This window comes from Ascidiella aspersa, chromosome 7 (genome assembly GCF_963924565.1).
Source record: "Ascidiella aspersa chromosome 7, kaAscAspe10.2, whole genome shotgun sequence".
Classification (NCBI taxonomy): domain Eukaryota; kingdom Metazoa; phylum Chordata; class Ascidiacea; order Phlebobranchia; family Ascidiidae; genus Ascidiella; species Ascidiella aspersa.
In genome coordinates this window covers 22,894,020-22,915,225 of record NC_139453.1, presented here as the reverse complement: position 1 = coordinate 22,915,225, position 21,206 = coordinate 22,894,020, and the positions used below count along the sequence as shown (strand labels likewise).

Sequence of the window (21,206 nt, the reverse complement as noted above, 5' to 3'; positions counted from 1 at the left end):
AAATTACATGTGGCTTAAATTTTTTATATTGTCTCAGCGTGGTTCAGACCCACGTGCCAAATGTGGTCCTAAGTAGGCTTACCTGTCGAACTATGTTTTTTGGCCAACTTTAACTATATGTAAACGCAAAATTTCTTGCGTATATTTTTTGTGTTTGCGCGTATATTTTTTGTGTTACAGTATCTTTTACATTATGATGGCAGTCACAGTATTTTGTCCATCAAAGCGCCGTTTAATACTTCACCCTCAAACGAATATCCGAATCCGTCACTGTTTTACATAGTGGGCCTTCAATAGCTCTGATAAGAGTACTTTGGGCCGCGACAAAAAAGTTTGTCTCCTAATCGCGTTGCAGTTGATGAAGCTCTCAGCCCATTCCTGTGTTGTTTTATATTATATGTGCTTGACTGTTTGTTTTCTCTACGTTTATAAGAGATGTGTTGCACTCACACAGTGTTGTAAACAAGTCATTTAAAAATGACGTCCTAGTCAAGTCGTTTGTGAAATAACTCAAATCCAAGTAAAGTATTTTTGAATAAATATAAAGTCATTTTACCAAAATAACGTAAGTCAATTCAAATCATTTCAAAACAGTGACTTAAGTCAAGTCATTGACTTAAAGTCATTAAAACATCGGGAACTGACTACTGAGAGAATCAATCAATCATATTCTGCACGTGAAATAATTATAAAATTCTTTGGCGTTCCGTGAATAATGAAAACCAAGAAAGACGAAAAGACATCAGAGTATAATCTGTTTGGTTTGGTTTTGTATAAACCGAAATCCCTTGTTGACTTTAAAAAAAATCAGCGTGCCAATCCGTAAATAAGTCATTTATTGCCTAATGTAAATATATTTTTAGTCCCGATAAAAATAAATAGTACGATACCGTACGCAAAGTGTATCCCGTTCCGCGCCGCTGCTCATTTGGCACTATTTACCAAGTTTTACGTTATACAACTTAAAACTGAAATGGCTTTTACAAAAGTTTTTACTTTTTTCATTATCCTTTATGGACACGTTTACGCTGCTCAAGTTTTTACATTCCAAAAAGTAATGGTATTAATTTGGTTATTTGTTTTTCTTTTTATTGTACTACCACTTACAAATGAACTTAAATCTCACTGTACTCAGCATTAAGCATACACTTGCGCAGCAATATTAATTATCATATTGCCAGACACCCAAACTGATGCTTATGCTCGAAGTAAAAGTTTGCATAGTAATTTAGCTTCAGCCATTTATTTTGTGGAAAATCCTTGTAGAATTGGTTCATTGGTTAGAAAAACGCCAAATTTTACAATTCCTGGCAGTAACAATCAGGGAGTCGAACCGGAACCGAACCGGAACTTTGTGAACCGGTTTTGGGTCAATTTTTTCCGAACCGTAACCGAACCTGAACCGGATTTCATAAGATTTTAAGGAGCCGAGCTGGAACTGAACCGAATAATTTGAAAGTACCTGAACCGAAACTGAACCTGTCAATAAAGGCGGTTCGCTCCTGTATGACGTCACAACTTCAATTTTGCAGAGTCAAGTTACGCCATGTTCGAAATTTTATGAAAAAAATATGAATATTGAATGAAAAAATCGTTTATTTTTTTATTTTTTAGATATTTCAATATGGTAACTGTTTTTTTATAAGTCACATAACTTGGATTAGATGACTCACAATTCAAAGATTATTCTCTACATTTATCGACTCACATTTTGAGATTTAACGCAAATTATATTGTATCTGAACCGTAACTTTATGAACCGGTTTTGAAATAACGATGGTTTAACCGGAGCTGAACCGTAACTTTTAAATTCCTCCGAAACCGGAACTGAACCGAATTCCAAAAAAATCCTTGAACCCGAACCGAACCTGAACCGGAAAAGTCAAACGGTTCGACTCCCTGGTAACAATTCAATTCTTTAAGTTAGATTAATACAACCATGCAAATTTTGTAACTTTACAGGGTAACTTCACAGCCTTGTTACTTTGAGCTGTTAAATCATATACCTCATGCACTATTCAAAGTTACAATTAATCCACAGTAATAATACCTCTTTCAGATATTGAACCTGCAGTGAAAAATACATATTCAGAAAACTTATACTTCACCGACATTTTTTATTATGGGTTTTAGGTGGGCCATGGTGTATATTGCTATATATTTTTAAATAATATTACTCTAAAGTCGGAATTAATAATTGTCTTATTTGAGTTTCATTTTCTTTGCTAACAAATGTATAACATGATTGACGTTAACAAGGAATATTTTTCTGCTAAATGTTAAACACAATTAAACACTTTATATTAGGAAAGAAATAGAAAAAATATTTTCGATATTTCATGCACAGGAAAAGCAAGCTTCAAAACCAAATTTTGTTGTGCTTTTTGCTGATGATATTGGTTGGGGTGATTTGGGAGCCAACTGGATTCCAAATGAAAATGTTACACCTAATCTGAACAAAATTGCAGAAAATGGATTAAGGTTTTTATTGCTAGCATTATTGTTTGTATTGACTTATACATGACTTGCTGTTATCCAGTGTATGTTTAAAAAAACAATTACTAGTGACTTAGTAAAAGCCGATAGTGTACTTATATATAAATACCTAATGTTGAATGTTATATTGGTGATTATATTTCATAAACTATGACCCTCACTCTTTCTTGCATAATTCCAAGCAGTGTGTTACCATTTTAAAATTAAAAAACAAAATAAAAGGAGATTAATGGGTATAAATCACGAATGCAACAATGGTTGCCTAGATTTGCAAAATCTGCCTTTTGGTATTATTAATGAGATACCTAATTAGTTTTATTCAATGATTCAGCCATTGTGTACCAATTTTAAAGTTATATATAATTATATTCATAAAACGATTTTTCATCTACATCAGTTTTTTCTGATTTACAATTATAAAATTTTATATTATAACCTGTAAGTAAGCAGTTATGTTACAACACACCTGATTTTACAGATTGACAAATTTTCATGCTGGAGCTTCAGTGTGTACACCGAGTCGTGCTTCGTTGCTCACTGGGCGAATCGGGCTACGTACTGGTGTCATCAGTAATTTTGAACCTGATTCAGTTGGAGGTTTGCCTTTAAATGAAACCACAGTTGCTGAAGTTTTGCATGACCACGGCTACACAACTGGGATGATTGGTTTGTGATGTTGCAATAAGTATTTTTGTGTTAATAAATTAATGTTAGTTGGATGTAAAAAGTTAGTAACATTACAATTTTCAAAATAAATAGTTCTTTTGTGCAAAATTTGTATGTTGTCTGTTACGTGTAAATTATTATTTAATTTTGTTAATCTTTTTCATTTTTCTGCAATTTTGCAATATGGGTATTTTTCAGGAAAATGGCATCTTGGCATGACTCACAAATTCCATCCAAGATCCAGGGGCTTTGACTACTACTATGGGCTGCCATACAGTAATGATATGGGCTGTGTAGATGTCTTTACTTGGAATCTTCCTGAGTGCAAATTATGTCCCAAAACTCCAAGGGCCTTTCAAACCAACAAGGAAGACTCAGTCAGTAAGTATGAGGCTTTTTGTTGTAAAGATTTTTATATCTAGGGCTTGACTGGTAGGACCACTCAAGCCTGAGTCCTATCCTATGTGCACAGTAACAAAATTTGAAACTAAAGGCCACAAACTGTAAATTGTAAAGGTGAAATAGCATTTTCTTGAAAATGGGTGAAATAGAGACTGTAAGGTAGAATATCAGCCACCGGACTAAGTAAAATTGTACATTTGGCCTAAGTCGGATTCAGGTTAGTTTTTGACCTAAAACAAGATAAACAGAATATGTTTGTTTTAAATTGGCGTGTGTTTTACAAATCACTTGGGTAGAATCAAATCATTTATAAATCAAATTTCTAAACAGAAATTGGGAACCTATATGTATAACTTGTCATTATTCTAATATTGCTTAAAAGTGCGATTTAAGCTTTACAAAAGCATTTTATAGTTAAATTGGTATAACCATATTAGGTCTGGGCTCAATCCGGTATTTAAGTATATGTTGAGTTTTTAAACCTAGGCATACTCATATTGAATACAAAAAAAAAATATTTCTGTATTTGCTTCAGAATGCAGGAATTACAACTCTGCTTTACCATTGTACGAGGACTATGAAATTGTAGAGCAACCCGCTGATCTCGTAAATCTTGGCGACCACTATGCTGAAAAAGCAGGGTCGTTTATCCAACAGGCATCCAAAACGGGAAAACCCTTTCTTCTTTACATTGCATTTGCCCACATGCATGCGCCTCAGGCCCATGCTAAAAGGTAACTTGTCAAATTACTTTAAACAGAGTTATGTTTGTGAAAAGGTTTTTCAAAAACATTGTAGATAGTTTGCTATTATGTATATAGCTGTGGATGTTTAATTTATACAGTTTTTTGTTATTTCTGATTGTATCATGATATTTATCTTTAACTTTGTAAATAGGGTCACTTTGACTTGATGAAGCACGGCAAATTAAAATTTGTCTTTATATAGTGCCAACCGATTACCCCATCCACAACTTGTAAACTATAACATGTGACAAGTTATTTAAACTCAACCAAAGCAGTATTGTACTGTACCGCCTATATTTGGACATTATTTTTGCAAAACAGCGTTTTCTCGTTACTATTATAATGATATTAATCATTTTCTCATGGCTTCGGTAATTAACACAAAAAGCCAGATAAGTTTTTTTTTTCGATGTTTTTTTACAGATTTTCGAACTCCACAGATGTGAAAACTGTCTATGCCGATACTTTGCATGAAATGGACGATATAGTGGGTCGAGTTATAGATACCCTTAAAGCAAACGGTTTGTACGACAACACACTGACTTGGTTCACCGGAGACAATGGGCCTTGGTCGGGAAAATGCCAATATGCGTAAGATGTTCGCAATTTGATGTTATGTTTGATAAGGTTTACCGTAGCAAAGGACTTAAGTATTTGTACACACAAAAAGCGATATTTAACCAACGGTTTCACTTTCGGCAAAACTCGCATGTAAGACATCTGGCGGATTAAACGTCTATTTTTCAGCCTTTGCACGCTTATGCCTGAGTAACCCAGTTTCGAAGCGCCACATGCATCGATGGATCTCCAAAGCAGATTGCAATTGTTCTAGTCAAATTGCGCAGCTCTGTTGTTTGTCACAGTTTTCTGCGTAGTGTCTGTATGTGAGCTAGCCTGTATGTTTCGATCACCATATGGTGTCAGTTTTGCGTCTAAATGTTCCACGTGTTTTTTAACACATTATTTCTATGTGAAGCGAAAATCTCTAGTCCCAGTCATATATTTCCGTTCTTGTTTTTTTTTATTTTTTAACTCGAACTTGTCTATTAACCGTCCTTTACGCAAGAGGTCCACAAATAAAGGGTCGTGACCGTTTACTTTGGGTCGCGAAAATCTGAAAATCTTATTATAGCGACGTATTGTTGTATGTATGATTTGCATTTATTAGTGCACAGAAGCAAAACGGAGCTGTAAATTAAACATTCCTCAAAAAACAAGATTCACGCACGATATTTTCGAGTTTCGACTTGGAATGAAGGAAAACGTTTCTTTTGTGTTATATGACATCGCGTTTTGACGTAATTGCATGACATATTATGTCTTCAACGCTTTATGGTCCCCTAAACAAAAGCATAACCCGCACATCGTGCTGTCTTTCGAGTTCTCTGTTTAAGAGTCGCGTCAAGATTTTTGTTGGTCGCGCTAAAACTTATTACACAGCCTTAACCGCCAGTGATAGTTTGAGTAGGCTCACTACCGAATTAAGCGGGTTAGAAGAGGATGCTACCCTCGACCACAGAGAAATATTTCGTTTTAAAGTGATTATAACATCCACTTGTGATTAGGGAAGTTTAAATTGGAATCCCAAGGAATTCTAGAATATTAGTTTTAAAATCTAGACTAACAAATCTATAAAATCGTATCCTAGTATATTTTGTATTAAATGTTCAACTTCTATTTTATTTGGGGTACGTGGGTGCAGGTTTAAATCATAATATACCGTACAGTGGAAGCATTTAATCGCACAACATTTGCTAACATGTGTTTATATTTTGTAATATGAAATAATTTTCCAAATGTTTAACATTATAAACAACTGCCATTTAAAGCAGTTGTGTAAATTGAATTGCATAAATATATAAAAAATAAACGTAAAACAAATACCACGTTGTTGCCAAAACTTAATATTTTGCCCATATAGTGACTACAATGCAATAAAAAAACTTTCATAAATTAAGTTCCGTTATAAAAAAACATTGTTATCTGTCAAAATATAATATGCCTTAACGTTAACGGATACAATTAATTTTCAACCAGGGGAAGTCAAGGACCTTTTCTCGGCTCCTGGCTTAAAGACACCTACGGCGGCGGCACCACGGCCAAGTGTTCCACGTGGGAGGCGGGCCACCGGGAACCTACGGTGGTCGCCTGGCCCGGGGTCATCCCCCCCGGCACCGTCAGCGACGCTCTGACGTCAGCTCTTGACGTGTTCCCGACCCTTCTGTCGGCGGCCGGCGCCCCTCGTCCTGCCAATCGAAAATACGACGGCATTGACCTGGTGCCGTTTTTTCGCGGAGAAACGAAAACGGCGCACACGGTAAAGTTTTTTTTTGGTTTTTCATTCTTTTGTAAGCTGCTGAAAGGGCTTTCGACTGTTTTAACCACAATTGTTTCACTTTTCTATGCGAAGTGTTTGAAGCAGCCTTACGCCATGTGTAATGTGTTTCATCGCTATAGAAAGTAGGATTTAAAATTCATCATTAAATATATCACCAAATAAAACTGCCAATAAATTCAAGCGAAAATCAATTCGTTGGTTCTTTGTAAAGAATTAGAAAATGATTCAAAACATTTTCAAAAAATTAAAACAATGTCTTGTCATTTAAGGTGTCTGTTTTTTTTTTTACAAAGAGTCGCTTCAGGATTTTTTGTTGGTCGCAGTGGAATGTTTTACACAACCTTAACTGCCAGTGATAATTACAGTACGCTTACTACCGAATTGAGCGGGTTAGAACAGGATGCAACCCTCGGACCACAGACAAATATCATGAAAAAAAGTGATATGATAAAGTATTTTTTTCAGTATCGTTCCTGTGTGAGCTGCTGAAAAGGGCCGTTGACTGTTTTCACCTCAATCTCAGTTATTTTAGGTGCGCTCCGGTAACGCTGCTTTTCACCTTGTTTTTTTTTAATTTTCATCGCTATAGAGTTTTAGTTTTGTCTAAAAAACTGTGTTGTCAAGTTGTAGTCGGCCTTAATGCTGTTTAGGCAAGGTCGAAAGTGGCCCATTGCGTTTTTGCGCTACCTTTAAAATATAGGGATGGAATAGTCTCTAAGTAAACGCAGTAAAGCGTGAACACTTCGGACACACACGACTTGACGTAATAATAAGCTCATAGTTGAATGTTGCTGTTCTAGAACGCTTAAGGCTGTTGTTTAAAGTAAACCATAACACTTACCTTTAAACTTGGAAGTTGAGTCCAAAATAAAACATTTTTTTTGTTTTTTTCGTTTTTTATCTGACAAGATACAACCTAACGAGCAATGTTAAAATAAACATTGTTTATCCGCCTAAATAAGCAATATATATATAATATTAAGTAGGCGGGGTTTTCGAATGACATGTAACCATTTTTTTGCTTAACCCAAATGTCAGGTTTTCCTTACGTGTGTTTGTTACCAGGAGTTATTCCACCCAAACAGCTTCGACACTGGAATAGTGGGGGAGATTGACACTGTTAGAATGGGCCCATACAAGGTGTACTGGAAAACCGGGGGCACATGGCCCGACTGTGGGGGTGCACTGGCGCCCCTGGTGGTTCATGACCCTCCAATTGTCTTCAACGTTGAAAATGACCCCGCCGAAAGCATTCTTCTCACCAAAGCAATGACTCCAGGCCTTGAAAAGGTAAGGTTAGGGTATGGTATGGTTTTGTTATGTTGGTATGCTCTATTCCTAGGCTAATTAAATAAAGGAGTGGGTGTAGTTTGTTGCTTGAACTATGACTAAATACTTAATCGCAAAACAGTTGCCGCAGCACAGGACTTTTATTAGAAGTATTGTAGACTTTTTTCGGAGTTTTGAAAATGGCACATCGGTATATTTGTTTTCTATTCCCTTTCGAACTATATCTTTGTATTTTTAACTTACAATTTCTTAAGTTTATTAAGTCTAATTAGAACGATTTTAACGTTTAACCATTGGCAGATATAAAGTGGAACGCGTCGTTTTTAGGACCAATGTTATATCTAAAGTGTATTTTAGCCATTCTAACAGCAAAAGCGCAACTATTTGATCGTTTTTTTCCGTTTGAAAATGTGCAGATTATCAGCGACGCGGTTGCTCTGCGCGCCAGCTTCCTTGATGACGTCAAGGCGGACAATACGTCATCAGCCGACTACTCGCATGACCCATCGGCTCTTGCGTGCTGCGATCCAAACGTGTTCTACTGCCGGTGCAAACGTGACGATTAGCCCCAGGCTTTGCACTCCAATGCCCTATATTCTTACATGCTGACCTGATGGGTAAGGTTTTTCCACAGTAATTTAGTTTTCTTGATAATTTTCGATACGCACGTATATCATCATCAGTTATTGTTACTGAAATCTATCCAAATCTCACTTATAAAAGGTGAAATGCAATTGAAAAAAAAGTTTTCACTGTACTAAACTAAAACTATACCTTTTAAATAAAAAAAGCAAGACCATCGTTAAAATCGACATTCTTCTCTTTCGTTAAATGTTCACGTAAATCGCAATATTTTTTGCAATCATCAATGTCATTTACTTAATATGTAGTTGATTTTAAGTTTTGGCTTCTATGTTTTCGTTGAAATTGCTAAAAAAACTTTTATTGCGATCTAAATCTTAAAAAAAAAGGTTTCGAGCAAATTCGAGATCAAAGCTCACTTTCAGCAAGATTTAGTAAAGCAATTTTTAAACTTGGAAACTATTTCGTGTATTTTGTTAAACTTCGTTCATAATCTAAATTAATACTCCAGCACAGCTCAAACTCGCAATCGGATCCAAAATAACGCTATGCCCTAAGCAGTGTTGTAAACAAGTCATTTTAAATTGACTTAAGTCCCAGTCAAGTCATTTGTAAAACAACTTAAGTCCAAGTCAAGTGTTTTTGAATAAATAACAAGTTAAGTCATCAGCTGCGCAAGTCAAGTCCCAGTCAAGTCATAATTAGAGCAAGTCAATTTCAAGTCATGTCTTTGTTAAAAAGTAAAATTTTTAACTATTAAAAGTTTTAAATTTGTATGATTATGAGCAATAACTGAACTAAAAAATAAGAGAAAAAACGCAACATATAGCAAGCAATTTGTTTTATGTGCTAAAATTTGGATAAATAGCTCAATTTTATAAAAAAAATATTTGAAAAAAAACGCTTCATTTTAACCCAAGTCATTTGTCTAAATGACTTAAGTCAAGTCAAGTCGTTTGTCCGAAAGACTTAAGTCAAGTCATTTTTCCCAAATGACTTAAGTCAAGTCAAGTCGTTTGAAATCAGTGACTTAAGTGCACTTAAGTCAAGTCAAAAGTCATTACAACACTGCCATTTAGTCCAAAAACAGGTTTTTGCCCTTTACACTCTCAAAACCAGAAAATAATGAAATAAAATGGTTACTTGCTTTTGATTTGGTCCTTTTTTGTTTTATAAGATAGATTTCTGATATTGTGATAAACTTATTTCAGCCATTCCGTGTTTTGTCAATGTTTATAAATTCGTCGCTTTCTCTCAATATGACCTGCAAATATCAGGCATAATTGGAATTAAATTGCTGTCGAAAAATAGCTCGATTATGCGGGTTGTGACGCTATATGGCAAATGTGGCATATAGTATTCTTTTTTTACAAGTTGCTATGCAGTTTTTAACTCTATGCCTAATTTATCATATGTCCTTGGCACAAACGTTTTTTTACATAATAACTGGTAACGCTCTAATGTCTTCATAATATCGTCACTGTGTTGAATGTTTTTTGCTATTTGTATATTCTGTGTGCAGTATAGTTGCAGTAGATACAGTGCATAAAAGTAAAAGCACCTGATTCTTCCAAAATATGTGATTATTGCCATTCTATTTAATCCAAAGCATTCCAAACTATTCGGTCTGCATTTTAATCATTCCAACTTTGTGCGACCCTTACAAAGTGATTAACCCAAGCTTTTTCGTTCTCTGCTTTTACCCACTATTTTTGGGTAATGTGCAACTCATTTGGGATTGTGTTTTTGTATTAGTGTTTTGAATATCTAAATTTAAAGAAAAACTTGTGAAGTTGTAACAATGGTGTAAAATGGATGTTAGCCTTTTACTCGTAACCCCTAATCCCGTTGCGCTTTCCAAACTGAGATAAGCTCTGGGTTAAAATAAAGATTTTCACATCGTAAAATAAAATCTGTTTTTTCAAAAAAATTCCAATCCAAAAAAACGTGTACATATCTTCGGTAAAATGTTACTTTGTTAATGGCTTTACTTGTTTAAGCGTCTTATCTACCAATTACCAATGTGATACAGTAAAAATACATATGCAATAAATCGCATCATCAAAAGGAATCTGTGTATTGTAGTTTAGCCTAGAAATAAGAATAGTAAGTGTTATCAAAAATATAAAAATCTGTAAACTAACTAAGCAAATTGGCTCAAGAATTTTTTTTTGAAAGTATGAAGATTTAGTTTTATAAAAGCGAGGCGCTCTGTGTAACTTCTCGCACCAATAAATTATTAGCACAAGTCAAGGCTTTTTCTACGAATTCTAGCGTTTTCGTACAGTGCAAAACATAAACGTTTTAGGTATGTGTACTACACTTCTGCTTAAGATAGTCGAAGGTTACGCAGCGTTTTTTCTTTCAATTTGGTTTAAACCAGGGAGTTGAACCGTTTGACTTTTCCGGTTCAGGTTCGGTTCGGGTTCAAGGATTTTTTCGGAATCCGGTTCAGTTTCGGTTCGGAGTAATTTAAAAGTTCCGGTTCAGCTCCGGTTCAACCTTCGTTATTTTAAAACCGGTTCATAAAGTTCCGGTTCAGATACAATATAACTTGCGCTAAATCTCAAAATGTGGGTCGATAAATGTAGAGAATAATCTTTAAACTGTAAGTCATTTAATCTCAGTTACGTGACTTATTAAAAAAACAGCAACTCAATATTGAAATATCTAAAAAATAAAAAAATGAACGATTTTTTTATTCAATATTCATATTTTTTTCATAAAATTTCGAACATGGCGTAACTTGACTCTGTAATATAGAAGTTGTGACGTCATGCAGGAGCGAACCGCTTTAATTTACAGGTTCGGGTTCGGTTAAGGTACTTTCAAATTATTCGGTTCAGTTCCGGTTCGGCTCCTTAAAATCTTATAAAAAACGGTTCAGGTTCGGTTACGGTTCGGAAATAATTAACCCAAAACCGGTTCATAAAGTTCCGGTTCGGTTCCGGTTCGACTCCCTGGTTTAAACTGTCGAAACTTTAGAATTTGAAAATGTCGTATTAGGCACATATAGAGATGTTGTTTGAAGTAATGGAATTTATAGTCTGATTTAACAGAATTTTCGCAGTCAACAACATAGTAAAAAAACAAAAAGTTAAACAAAAATTATTTTGTTAAAACAAACTTGGCAAAAATATAGCTTTTGGGGCTTGACCAGGTACGCACCTACCCTGGTGACCCTTTTCCGCTTCGTTTCAATGTTTTTACAAGCTCACTGTGATTTAGCCACCACATCAGACTACTCGTATGTACTATGGCGAGAAAAAAATACCACACTGCAATACATCCGTTGAATTGGTCTTTCGTTAAAGTGTTATACACGTATAGTCATTATAAGTCTTTAACTGTTATGCGATAATAATTAAATATGTTCATGTTCATTGTTCACGCAATACACAAGAATGTCCGCACTCATATAAAATATAAGCAATTAACTTAAAAATGTTATCACATCGACGGCCACGCGGGCTGCATTGAAAGGATGGCCATATGTTGTGCAGGCTTGTTCTTAGAAGTAGGAAACGTTTTTGCCGGCGTCCTATTGTTTCCTTTTTTTCAGCGTACAGCAACTTTCACTTGCTTATAATGAATGGCGCCGTGTAATGCTGTTAGAACTAACAAAGGATGAGCATTGCAGCTTTTTAAACTATAGCAATTTATTCAATACAAGGCTAGCCTACACCTCGACAATTAATTTAAATAATGACCAATTCCACTAACACCTGACTGGCGCAATTTAAAGCGTTATTGTGACAACTGTTCGGATGTGAATAAGCAATGTGACGTAATAGTTGATATTTTACCGCATAAATGGTAGCGTTTGAAGGAGATGTGATAGTGAAGTTTAATCAGCAGTTTCATTTTTGGAGCAATTTTAGTGTAAATTTTAATATTTCAAATTTGAAAAAATGGTATGTGGCACCTAAATATTGTCAAATACTTGGAAATCAAAAATTTCGACGCGGGCCGCACAAAATGTTCTCGCGGGCCGCGTGTTTCAGACCCTTGCGCTATTCCTAAGCTATAGGAGTGGTTGCAGTTTGTTGCTTGATCTATGACTAAATACTTAGTCGCAAAACAGTTGCCGCAGCACAGGACTTTTATTAGAACTATTGTAACCTTTTTTTGGATTTTTGAAAATGGCAAACACGTCGGTATATTTGTTTTCTATTCCCTTTCGAACTATATCTTGTATTTTTAACTTACAATTTCTTAAGTTTATTAAGTCTAATTAGAACGATTTTAACATTTAACAATTGGCAGATATAAAGTGGAACGCGTCGTTTTTAGGACCAATGTTATACCTAAAGTGTATTTTAGCCATTCTAACAGCAAAAGCGCAATTATTTGATTGTTTTTTCTACAATTAAATATGTTCATTGTTCAGTGTTCACGCAATACACAAGAATGTCCGCACTCATATAAAATATAAGCTTTAACTTAAAAATGTTATCACATCGACCGCCTTACGCGCGCTGCATAGGATGGCCATATGTTATGCACTTATGCAGGCTTGTTCTTAGAAGTAGGAAACGTTTTTGCCGGCGGCGCATTGTTTCCTTTTTTTCAGCCGTCAGCGTACGGCAACTTTCACTTGCTTATACTGAATGGCGGCGTGTAATGCTATGAGAACGAACAAAGGATGAGCATTGCAGAAATTTCGTCAAGACCGTGTGACGTACGTGCAGCTTATGGAATTTGGCGTTAGACTGTTTCAAAATTAATAATATTAATAGGCCTATTATTGCTTAGGCAATATTCGTCTTAATAATAGAACTCGAGACAAAGAACCATACGTATTATGCCAATTTTTGGCAGAAAGCTAATATTATTGCAGGCCCACTTAAATTATGCCATTAAATGTTCGAAAGTCGTAAATATGAGAGGATGGCATAAAGACATGCTCAATTGTAGCATAAATACAGCTGAGACAGGGCACCAAATTAAAGACAAAAGGTATCCAAATAGTTTAGACCAGTGGTGCATAAACTTTTTTGTGCGGTGTAGGCTACGCTTTTCATGTTTTTGCTCAAAGCAGTGAACCCTCTAACGAAACCAGTTAAAAGTTGCCGATCAAGCGTTTTGTTTAAAGGGGATAAAATTTGCAAGAATGACGTCACCAAGTTACACCATATCAGGTCATTAAGCAGGACCCTTAGTAAAATGCATTTTATAGAATAAATATGTAAAACTTTTGACAGATAAAACGTACGCTTATGACTTTGGGCTAAAAAATTCTTAAAAGAGTAAACCAAAAAAATTGTCCCGTAAATAACTAGATTTTTCCTAAACAGAAAGAATTTAAAATTGTTTGTAAGTTAAACATTTTGAATAGATCATAAGCCATTTCCAGTCAAGTCATCTTGAAAATAACTTAACCCTGTTTTAGACGTTTTAAAACTCTAAATACTAATAAGGAAATAGTCTACTATTAGACAGTTGAGGTGTGCGAATATTAGGTGAAGTTTTACATACAATTGTATGTCGCTGATATTTCTAACAGTCCTGCTAACGTCGTGACATTTAAGATGCACTATTTCCGTACCATTGATCACCAGCAGTAGTAGTAGACTATCTTGGCTTACGTTTCAGTCTTAAAGCGTATACGACTTTTTGCAGAGTCTAACTTTTACGCATATTCACAACAAATTTTGTGACAAAAATGGAAAAGCTGGTCGACCTTGACGAAATTGTCCAATTGGCCCACGACACCATAACTTCGCAAACGTTTGGCGAATCACAGACTTACTATAGTGCACGTTCAACATCTTACGACGAGCAACATGAAATACTGGGCTTCATACCAGCAAAAGAAGGGGCCAAGGCTTGTCTTAAGTATGCCCCGAATAAGGAAACAACAGAGATTTTGGATCTATGTGGCGGTATTCTATTTTATATTTTTTTTTACTGCTATAGAAGATTACATAATTGTTATCGAGGCAATGTGTCTAAATTTTACTTTTTTTTAGTTGTTTGTTTGTAACATAAAATCGGAATGAATCGCTGTAGTTTTCTCGTAGTAAAGATTTGAAATGTACATCTGGAGATATACTTTCGATTTAATAATAAAGTGACATAAACAAACGTCGCAATGAACATTTTTTCTGCGCCCCTTCTACAGGAAATACATTTGTATTTCCACTTATTAAACGCCATGAACGGTAATTTCAAGTGTAGTTTATGTTTGTTCCCTTTTACTTATTTTTTGTATAACGGCAAATTACTGTCAGTCCACATTTCAAGCCAAAGATGAGGTCTATTTGTTACGTCATAATACGTTCATTATGCTTGCCCGGACGTTACAATTGGTCATTGTTATTTCGTGCATGTCTGCGACAGTTACTAAATGACGTTAACATTTTTCCACATAACGAAACCGCCAGACCTTAACCCAGGGTAACCTTTGCATGAAACTTAGAACGGTTTCACCCCCTACTTTTATAATTTTGTTGATTGTGACGTCATGTGTCAATATATATGACGTAAACCCGTCCTCTGGGTAGATTTCAGGGAGGCACGACCCCAACCTTCTATATAAACTAGGTATTTTGTTGATGAACCTCGTCCAGTTTACCTCCTACATTATTTTACATTGTGGCGTCATATATGAAGTTGTGACCCCAGGGTTAGTTTCCATAAAATTAGTTTTCCATAAAAAGAGGCCATAAAATCCGAATATTTTTAGTTGTATTTTTTATGAGAGGCGTGTAATATTTTTCAAAAATTGTTTAGGTTGCCAAAAATTAGTAATTTCACTTGTCCCCCTCTGAAATTTCAAAATGCGAATATTATTATTGTTTATAAGTATAATATGTATTACTTTGGAAGGTTATGGAACAATGGTAATTTGTATATCAATTTCTACTGATATAAAGTCGTCTGTACGTATTATCATCATAGGTAGTAAAGTTAAATTAAGTGAAAATATTAATATAGACCCCTCCCCCTTTGAAAATTTTCTGCGAGCGCCACTGGTCATGATAAGAAATGATATAGCTTAGATTTATCTGCGAGCAAGATTTCATCATCAAAAGTGCCATAGGATAGGGCAGGGCTGGGCAAATGTATTCGATGGAAGGGCCATTTCCAGAAAATACAAGTACCAGAGAGCCTTAAAAATTATTTCCATACAAAAACCGTAAATAATGCAAAGTCAGCGGCATATACCAACATAATTGTAATATGACAAAACAAAACTGTGATAATCAACTCAATAATAATAACTGTAATAGCGAAATGACACTCATAGTCGCATACTATTTATTAAAATCAGTCTTTTGTTAATTAAGTCTTCGGACGTCCATTGTCTATTGTTACGTCATAAACGAAATTCTGACCTAATTAAAGAAAAGTAAAAAAAAGAAGCGTTCATAAAGGCTATACTCTTGGTAACCTTAACTTTTTTTTGGAATTTACGATTCAACTAGAAAGCCACAAAAAACATGCCGGAGAGCCGCATGCGGCTCTCCCTGGGATGGGGCGTCAGTAAGAGAGTCATTCATATATGGCTTGCGAGCCATAGGTTTCCGACCCCTGCCTTAACCGGTATGATAAAACAATCATATTGAATATTGATACAAGCTGGTAGGCTCGACCGGTCGACCGCGATCGACGTTTTTGGTCATCCCTAAGATAAACGAAACGGAATAATTCTGCGACGCCCTTGTAAAAGTGAAACGACGGACAGTTTGACAACCTTTGTTTTGTTATATTCGAGGCCTAAAACCTTCGGCAATTTTGACTTTTTAATTCTTTCTTAGTTGGATCGATTAAAACGTTTTTAAAATTCATTATGAACCTAAGTTACAGGCTACACAACCCTGTAAATAACCTCAAATTTGGTATAACACAAAACGACCAAGGTTAGTCTTTTTGTACAGGAACTGGAAACGTTGCATTGCAATTGCGCAAAAATGGCTTTGAAGGAAAAATTGACATTTTAGATGCGAACATGAACATGCTTCATGAAGCCAGCAAGAAACCTATTGATTTCAGGTAGATTTAGCCTAACTAACTCTCGTGATTTATTTCATGATTTAGACATAATTTCTGCTCTTGAAACTTTTTAATAACAGGAGTATCATTTGTCACAAAATTGACGGGAAACTTCCTGTTTTTGAACAATCCTACGACGCCGTAACTGCTATGGCGTGCTTCTTCGAGAGTCATCTTCCCCCAACAATATTCCAAGTAAATTTTTATTATTATGGCCGATTTCAATTTATTATACCAGGGATGGGGTGTCACACGACCAAGGCCCCCCCCCATTACTGGATTTTTTTGCTTATTTTAACTGAAATGCATTTTTTGCGATTTGTTCGAATCTGAATCGTGTTTCTAATACATTCGCCCATGTTGTAAAATCGCTAAAGCCCTAACGTAAGGCGTCGTGCGTCTTATCACAATATTGCAAATGAAAGTTTAGGCAACTTTAACGATTATAAGGCGTTTTTTCATGACCATTTTTTATAGTGTAAAAATTGAAAATATCACCTCCTAGGGAGGCCCTTTAACTTTAGCAAAAATAACTTATTGTGTGGTATTTTCAATGTTGCTTCTTTATGACGTCACATTAGGATGTAATTTAGTGACGTCACGTTTTGACGTCATTTTTTCACATTATATCGTAACTTCGTGACCTTTCGTCTAAAAAAATCCATGGCCCTTAAACGAAAATCCTGCTACCGCGCCCTCAGGTTACAGATGCTTTTTCATTTATTTTAAACATCGCACAATTTGGTACCTTATACATTTTTTTAACTTTGCCAGACTTTTGAAATATTTAAAAACACGTATACTGAAATGCATCTGTTTACTTTTGGATATAATGTGTTTACTAAAAGTGAAAAACTGTAAGTAAACTTCTATTTTTCCTGCAGCCAATCTTCGATGTGATCAAACCAGGTGGACACTTTATTTTTAACCTAGATAATTGCGATTTGACCGACTACGATGACCGGCTAAAGGAAGAATTACTGCGGCTGGAAAGTATTGGTGTCATGAAGAGAGTTGAGGAGTATGTTATTTCTAGTTACCAGAACAAGGAAGGATTGACAACGAGGAATTTTGTTTGTGTAAAACTTTAAAAAATCCATTGAAATTTAGCCACCTGGACAATTGAAACCTTTCGTCAAACATAACGGAACAAAAATATAGCAAGAAACCCCTGGTTGAAATGATTCGCATTAAGTTGCGTGATTATAACGCGTATTATTAAAATGTTTTTGTCATTAGCTATACCATTTTATTTTTTTACCGTAATGTTAGCCTGCAAAGAATGTCTATTATTAGGACAAAATAAGTAGTAAAATTTGCTTTACTTAAAATGCAGTAAAATTGCCTTTAAAAAATAAATGAATTGGAATTGTGTGTGGTCTTCACAAAAAAATATGAGTATATGCGACATAAACACGATTTTTCCTGCAGCCAATCTTTTAAGTGATCAAATCGGAAGGACACTTTATTTTTAATTTAAAAAATCGCAACTTGACTGACTACAATGACAAAAAAACCAAACAATATACTTGGGTACACTATGCGCGGATCTGTGATGTGCTTCTCAGTCACATTAGTTATAGCTTTATTACGTTAATTAATAAAAGCTACTGATTAACCCTAATATTTAATAAGGTTAAAACGTAAGTCCTATAGGTTGTGTTTTTAAAATTGTGATTTCGGTAGCAATCATATTTTTGTTATATTCTAATATTTTTGTCATATTATCGTGCAACATTTGTAGGCTATACTTACTCTTTTTGTGAAAGCCGCCCTGGCTTTCGGCCAGGCCAGAACTAACATCTCTGGTGTCATTTCCTTCCTACTCGGCGCCTTTCTGTAATGGAAGCGACACAATTTTATGTCGCTGCAGAGATTTTGAGAAACACTGCTATTGTAAGATCCCTTTTTAGCTTAAAAGGTCGTTGGGGCACTTGTCCCCTCTCTGGAAATTAAAATACGATTGGTATTATTATTGTGTATATTTATAATACTTCATATTTGGTAACTCAGTTTTACTGGGTTATTAATTACAATGATACTGAATGACGCCGTGTAATACTGAAAGAACGAAGGATGAGCACTGCACAAATTTCTTTAACACCGTGCATCTTAATAAATCTCGGGGTCTGACAGATTTAAAAAATAATAGTAATATTTTTGCTTAAGCAATAATCAATAATCGATTTGATATTAAAAAGACAAAGAAAATGTACTTAAACCTTGCCGTCCTGTTCGGCAGATTTCCGCTTGTAGAGATTGTAGAAGGATAATATCATTGCGCCTATAGTCTTGTGTGTTTGAATGTTCAAAGCCGCAAATATTAGATGATGGCAGCAGGTCAGTAGGACATGCCCAATTGTAGCATAAATACAGCTGAGACAGGACATTTATTGGAGACAAAAGGCATCAAATACTTTAGACCAGCGGTTCCAAAACTGTTCAGCGTGATGTAGCCTACGCTTTTGATGGTTTGGCTAAAAGCAGTGAACCCTCTAACAAAATTAGTTTAACTGCATTGGCCGATCAAGCGTATTGTTTCTTAAAGGGGATAAAATTTACAAAAATGACGTCACAAATTTACGCCATACTATGTCATTAGGTAGGCTTAAAGCCCGTAGAACTGATCCTACAAAGATTCGCACATTGTTCGATATTAAGGATTTATCAATATGTTTTTGTGAAATGACAGTATGTATTAAGAATATCAAAGCCCATACAGAAGTAGGTATCATTTTGGACGTTTCGAATAACTCTTTATTCATTTTTTAAAAAAAAAAAAAAAAAAAAAAAAAAAAAAAAAAAAAAAAAAAAAATGAATAAAGAGTTATTCGAAACGTCCAAAATGATACCTACTTCTGTATGGGCTTTGATATTCTTATTACGTCTTACTACAACCTCCAACCATTATGCTCCACAGTATGTATTAGTTAGGGTAATTCACTATTGACCCAATGGCTATGGTTTAAACTTTAAACTAATAGTTGTTTTAATAGACTCAACGAACGACAAAAATAGCAATTTAAATCATAGAGTCGAACCGAACCTGTTGAATTTTATCAGCCGGTTTTGGGCGATTTTTCCGAACCGAATAAAATACTTAAACCTTCAAGAACCCGAACCTGTAAAAAACTCAATGAAGTCTCAAACTGTATTTTACAGAGTCATGCACGTTATGCCATGTTCAAAATTTTATTTAAAAAAATAATAATTATTTACTAAATACAATGTGCTTTTTATTTTTTCAGATATTTTAATAATGAGCTGCTTGGTTTTTAATATGTCACGAAATTTAGCTTTAATGGGAGTTAAATGTAATCATTATTCATTACATTTTATATTTAACGCCAGTTTAATTTAATTCAAAACGGAACCTTATGAACCGGTCATGAATTAACAATGGTCGAACCGGAACTGAACCGTATTCCAAAAAAATCCTTGAACCCGAACCGAACCTGAACCGGAAAAGTGAAACGGCTCGACTCCATGATTTAAATACAGCTGAGCAGATTTTTTGTTTACATTTAAAGGTCGAAAACCAAATATTTAAAAAATGCATTCATGTAAAGTAAGTATTTACTTTTCTTGATAAGAGACTTATCGCAGGAATATGATTTTGGGATAAAATTATATTCGAAAAAAAGCACTCAAAGCAAATCATGTTTGTTGGTTAAATCACCAGACCTTTTTCTGAAAAGCAAAGATTTTAGTATTGTAAAAAAAATTTGAAAAATAGCCCAATTTTCCAGTGATTTAGTCGGATTCAAAATCTAAACACGTACAAGGAAATAATTATATGTGGAAATATTTGTCACATTCTTTGTACAATTATATATGGGCCACTGATATAGGCTATAGCTATATATCATATAGATTTAACAGTGCTACCGACAGTCGTGACATCTCACATGCACTTTTTTCGTGCCATTGGTGTCCGGTAGTAAACTGTGTAAGCGTAGGTTTCTTGCGTAAAGGTTTCGACATTGGGAGACTATAAAATGTACCTAGATTTACAACAAAATTTGTGTCAAAAAATGGAAAAGCTGGTCGACCTCGACGATATAGTCCAATTGGCCCACGACACCATAACTTCGCAAACGTTTGGCGAATCACAGACTTACTACAGTGCACGTTCAACATCTTACGACGAGCAACATGAAATACTGGGCTTCATACCAGCAAAAGAAGGGGCCAAGGCTTGTCTTAAGTATGCCCCGAATAAGGAAACAACAGAGATTTTGGATCTATGTGGCGGTATTCTGTTGAATAAAAAAATGCTGCCATAGAAAAGTGTATAGGCATAATTGTTATCGATGCAATACGTCTAAATTTTCTGTTGTTTGTGACATAAAATCGGAATTAATCTTTTCGGGTGATAAAACTGATATATTTGCATTAGTTTGACTGGAAGATTTGCAAGAGTTTAGATCTACCATGTGAAACCCAGTTATGTTTAATTGCGATCGACTGATGTTTAAACACTCACCTTTGGAATAAGTCACAGAAACAAACGTCCCAACGCACATGTTTTCTGTGCCCCTTCTACAGAAAATAGATTATATATTCACCTATTAAACACTGTGAGTGCTCACCGCCATATATTAGAAAATTGAATTCAGACTTCACAAGCATAGTTTGAAGCTTTCAAAAGACAGCAGCAAACGGAAAGGGTAAATAGATTGCGGCAG

General features: G+C 35.1%; 2 protein-coding genes across 2 annotated transcripts; both read left to right on the top strand.

Moving 5' to 3' along the window:
- The first annotated feature begins 965 nt into the window (after positions 1–965).
- Positions 966–8,773, top strand: LOC146138386 (arylsulfatase G-like). The gene is made up of 9 exons (XM_083393386.1): positions 966–1,054; positions 2,348–2,481; positions 2,975–3,162; positions 3,361–3,543; positions 4,100–4,298; positions 4,734–4,901; positions 6,348–6,627; positions 7,714–7,938; positions 8,355–8,773. The coding sequence occupies exons 1-9, from the start codon at positions 974–976 to the stop codon at positions 8,502–8,504; spliced, it is 1,608 nt and encodes a 535-aa protein (XP_083249512.1). The 5' UTR covers positions 966–973; the 3' UTR covers positions 8,505–8,773.
- A 5,373-nt stretch (positions 8,774–14,146) lies between these two features.
- LOC146138385 (uncharacterized) lies at positions 14,147–17,892 on the top strand. Its single transcript, XM_083394174.1, has 4 exons — positions 14,147–14,405; positions 16,404–16,518; positions 16,599–16,713; positions 17,403–17,892. Exons 1-4 carry the CDS (start codon positions 14,186–14,188, stop codon positions 17,607–17,609), a joined length of 657 nt encoding a protein of 218 aa, XP_083250300.1. The 5' UTR covers positions 14,147–14,185; the 3' UTR covers positions 17,610–17,892.
- The last annotated feature ends 3,314 nt before the right edge of the window (positions 17,893–21,206 follow it).

Coding starts and splice junctions, on each gene's coding strand:
- LOC146138386 (XM_083393386.1), top strand. CDS start 974: ATGGCTTTTACAAAAGTTTTTACTTTTTTCATTATCCTTTATGGACAC. Junction 2,482..2,974: donor ATTGCAGAAAATGGATTAAG/GTTTTTATTGCT, acceptor CTGATTTTACAG/ATTGACAAATTTTCATGCTG. Junction 4,299..4,733: donor CCTCAGGCCCATGCTAAAAG/GTAACTTGTCAA, acceptor GTTTTTTTACAG/ATTTTCGAACTCCACAGATG.
- LOC146138385 (XM_083394174.1), top strand. CDS start 14,186: ATGGAAAAGCTGGTCGACCTTGACGAAATTGTCCAATTGGCCCACGAC. Junction 14,406..16,403: donor GATTTTGGATCTATGTGGCG/GTATTCTATTTT, acceptor CTTTTTGTACAG/GAACTGGAAACGTTGCATTG. Junction 16,519..16,598: donor AAGAAACCTATTGATTTCAG/GTAGATTTAGCC, acceptor TTTTAATAACAG/GAGTATCATTTGTCACAAAA.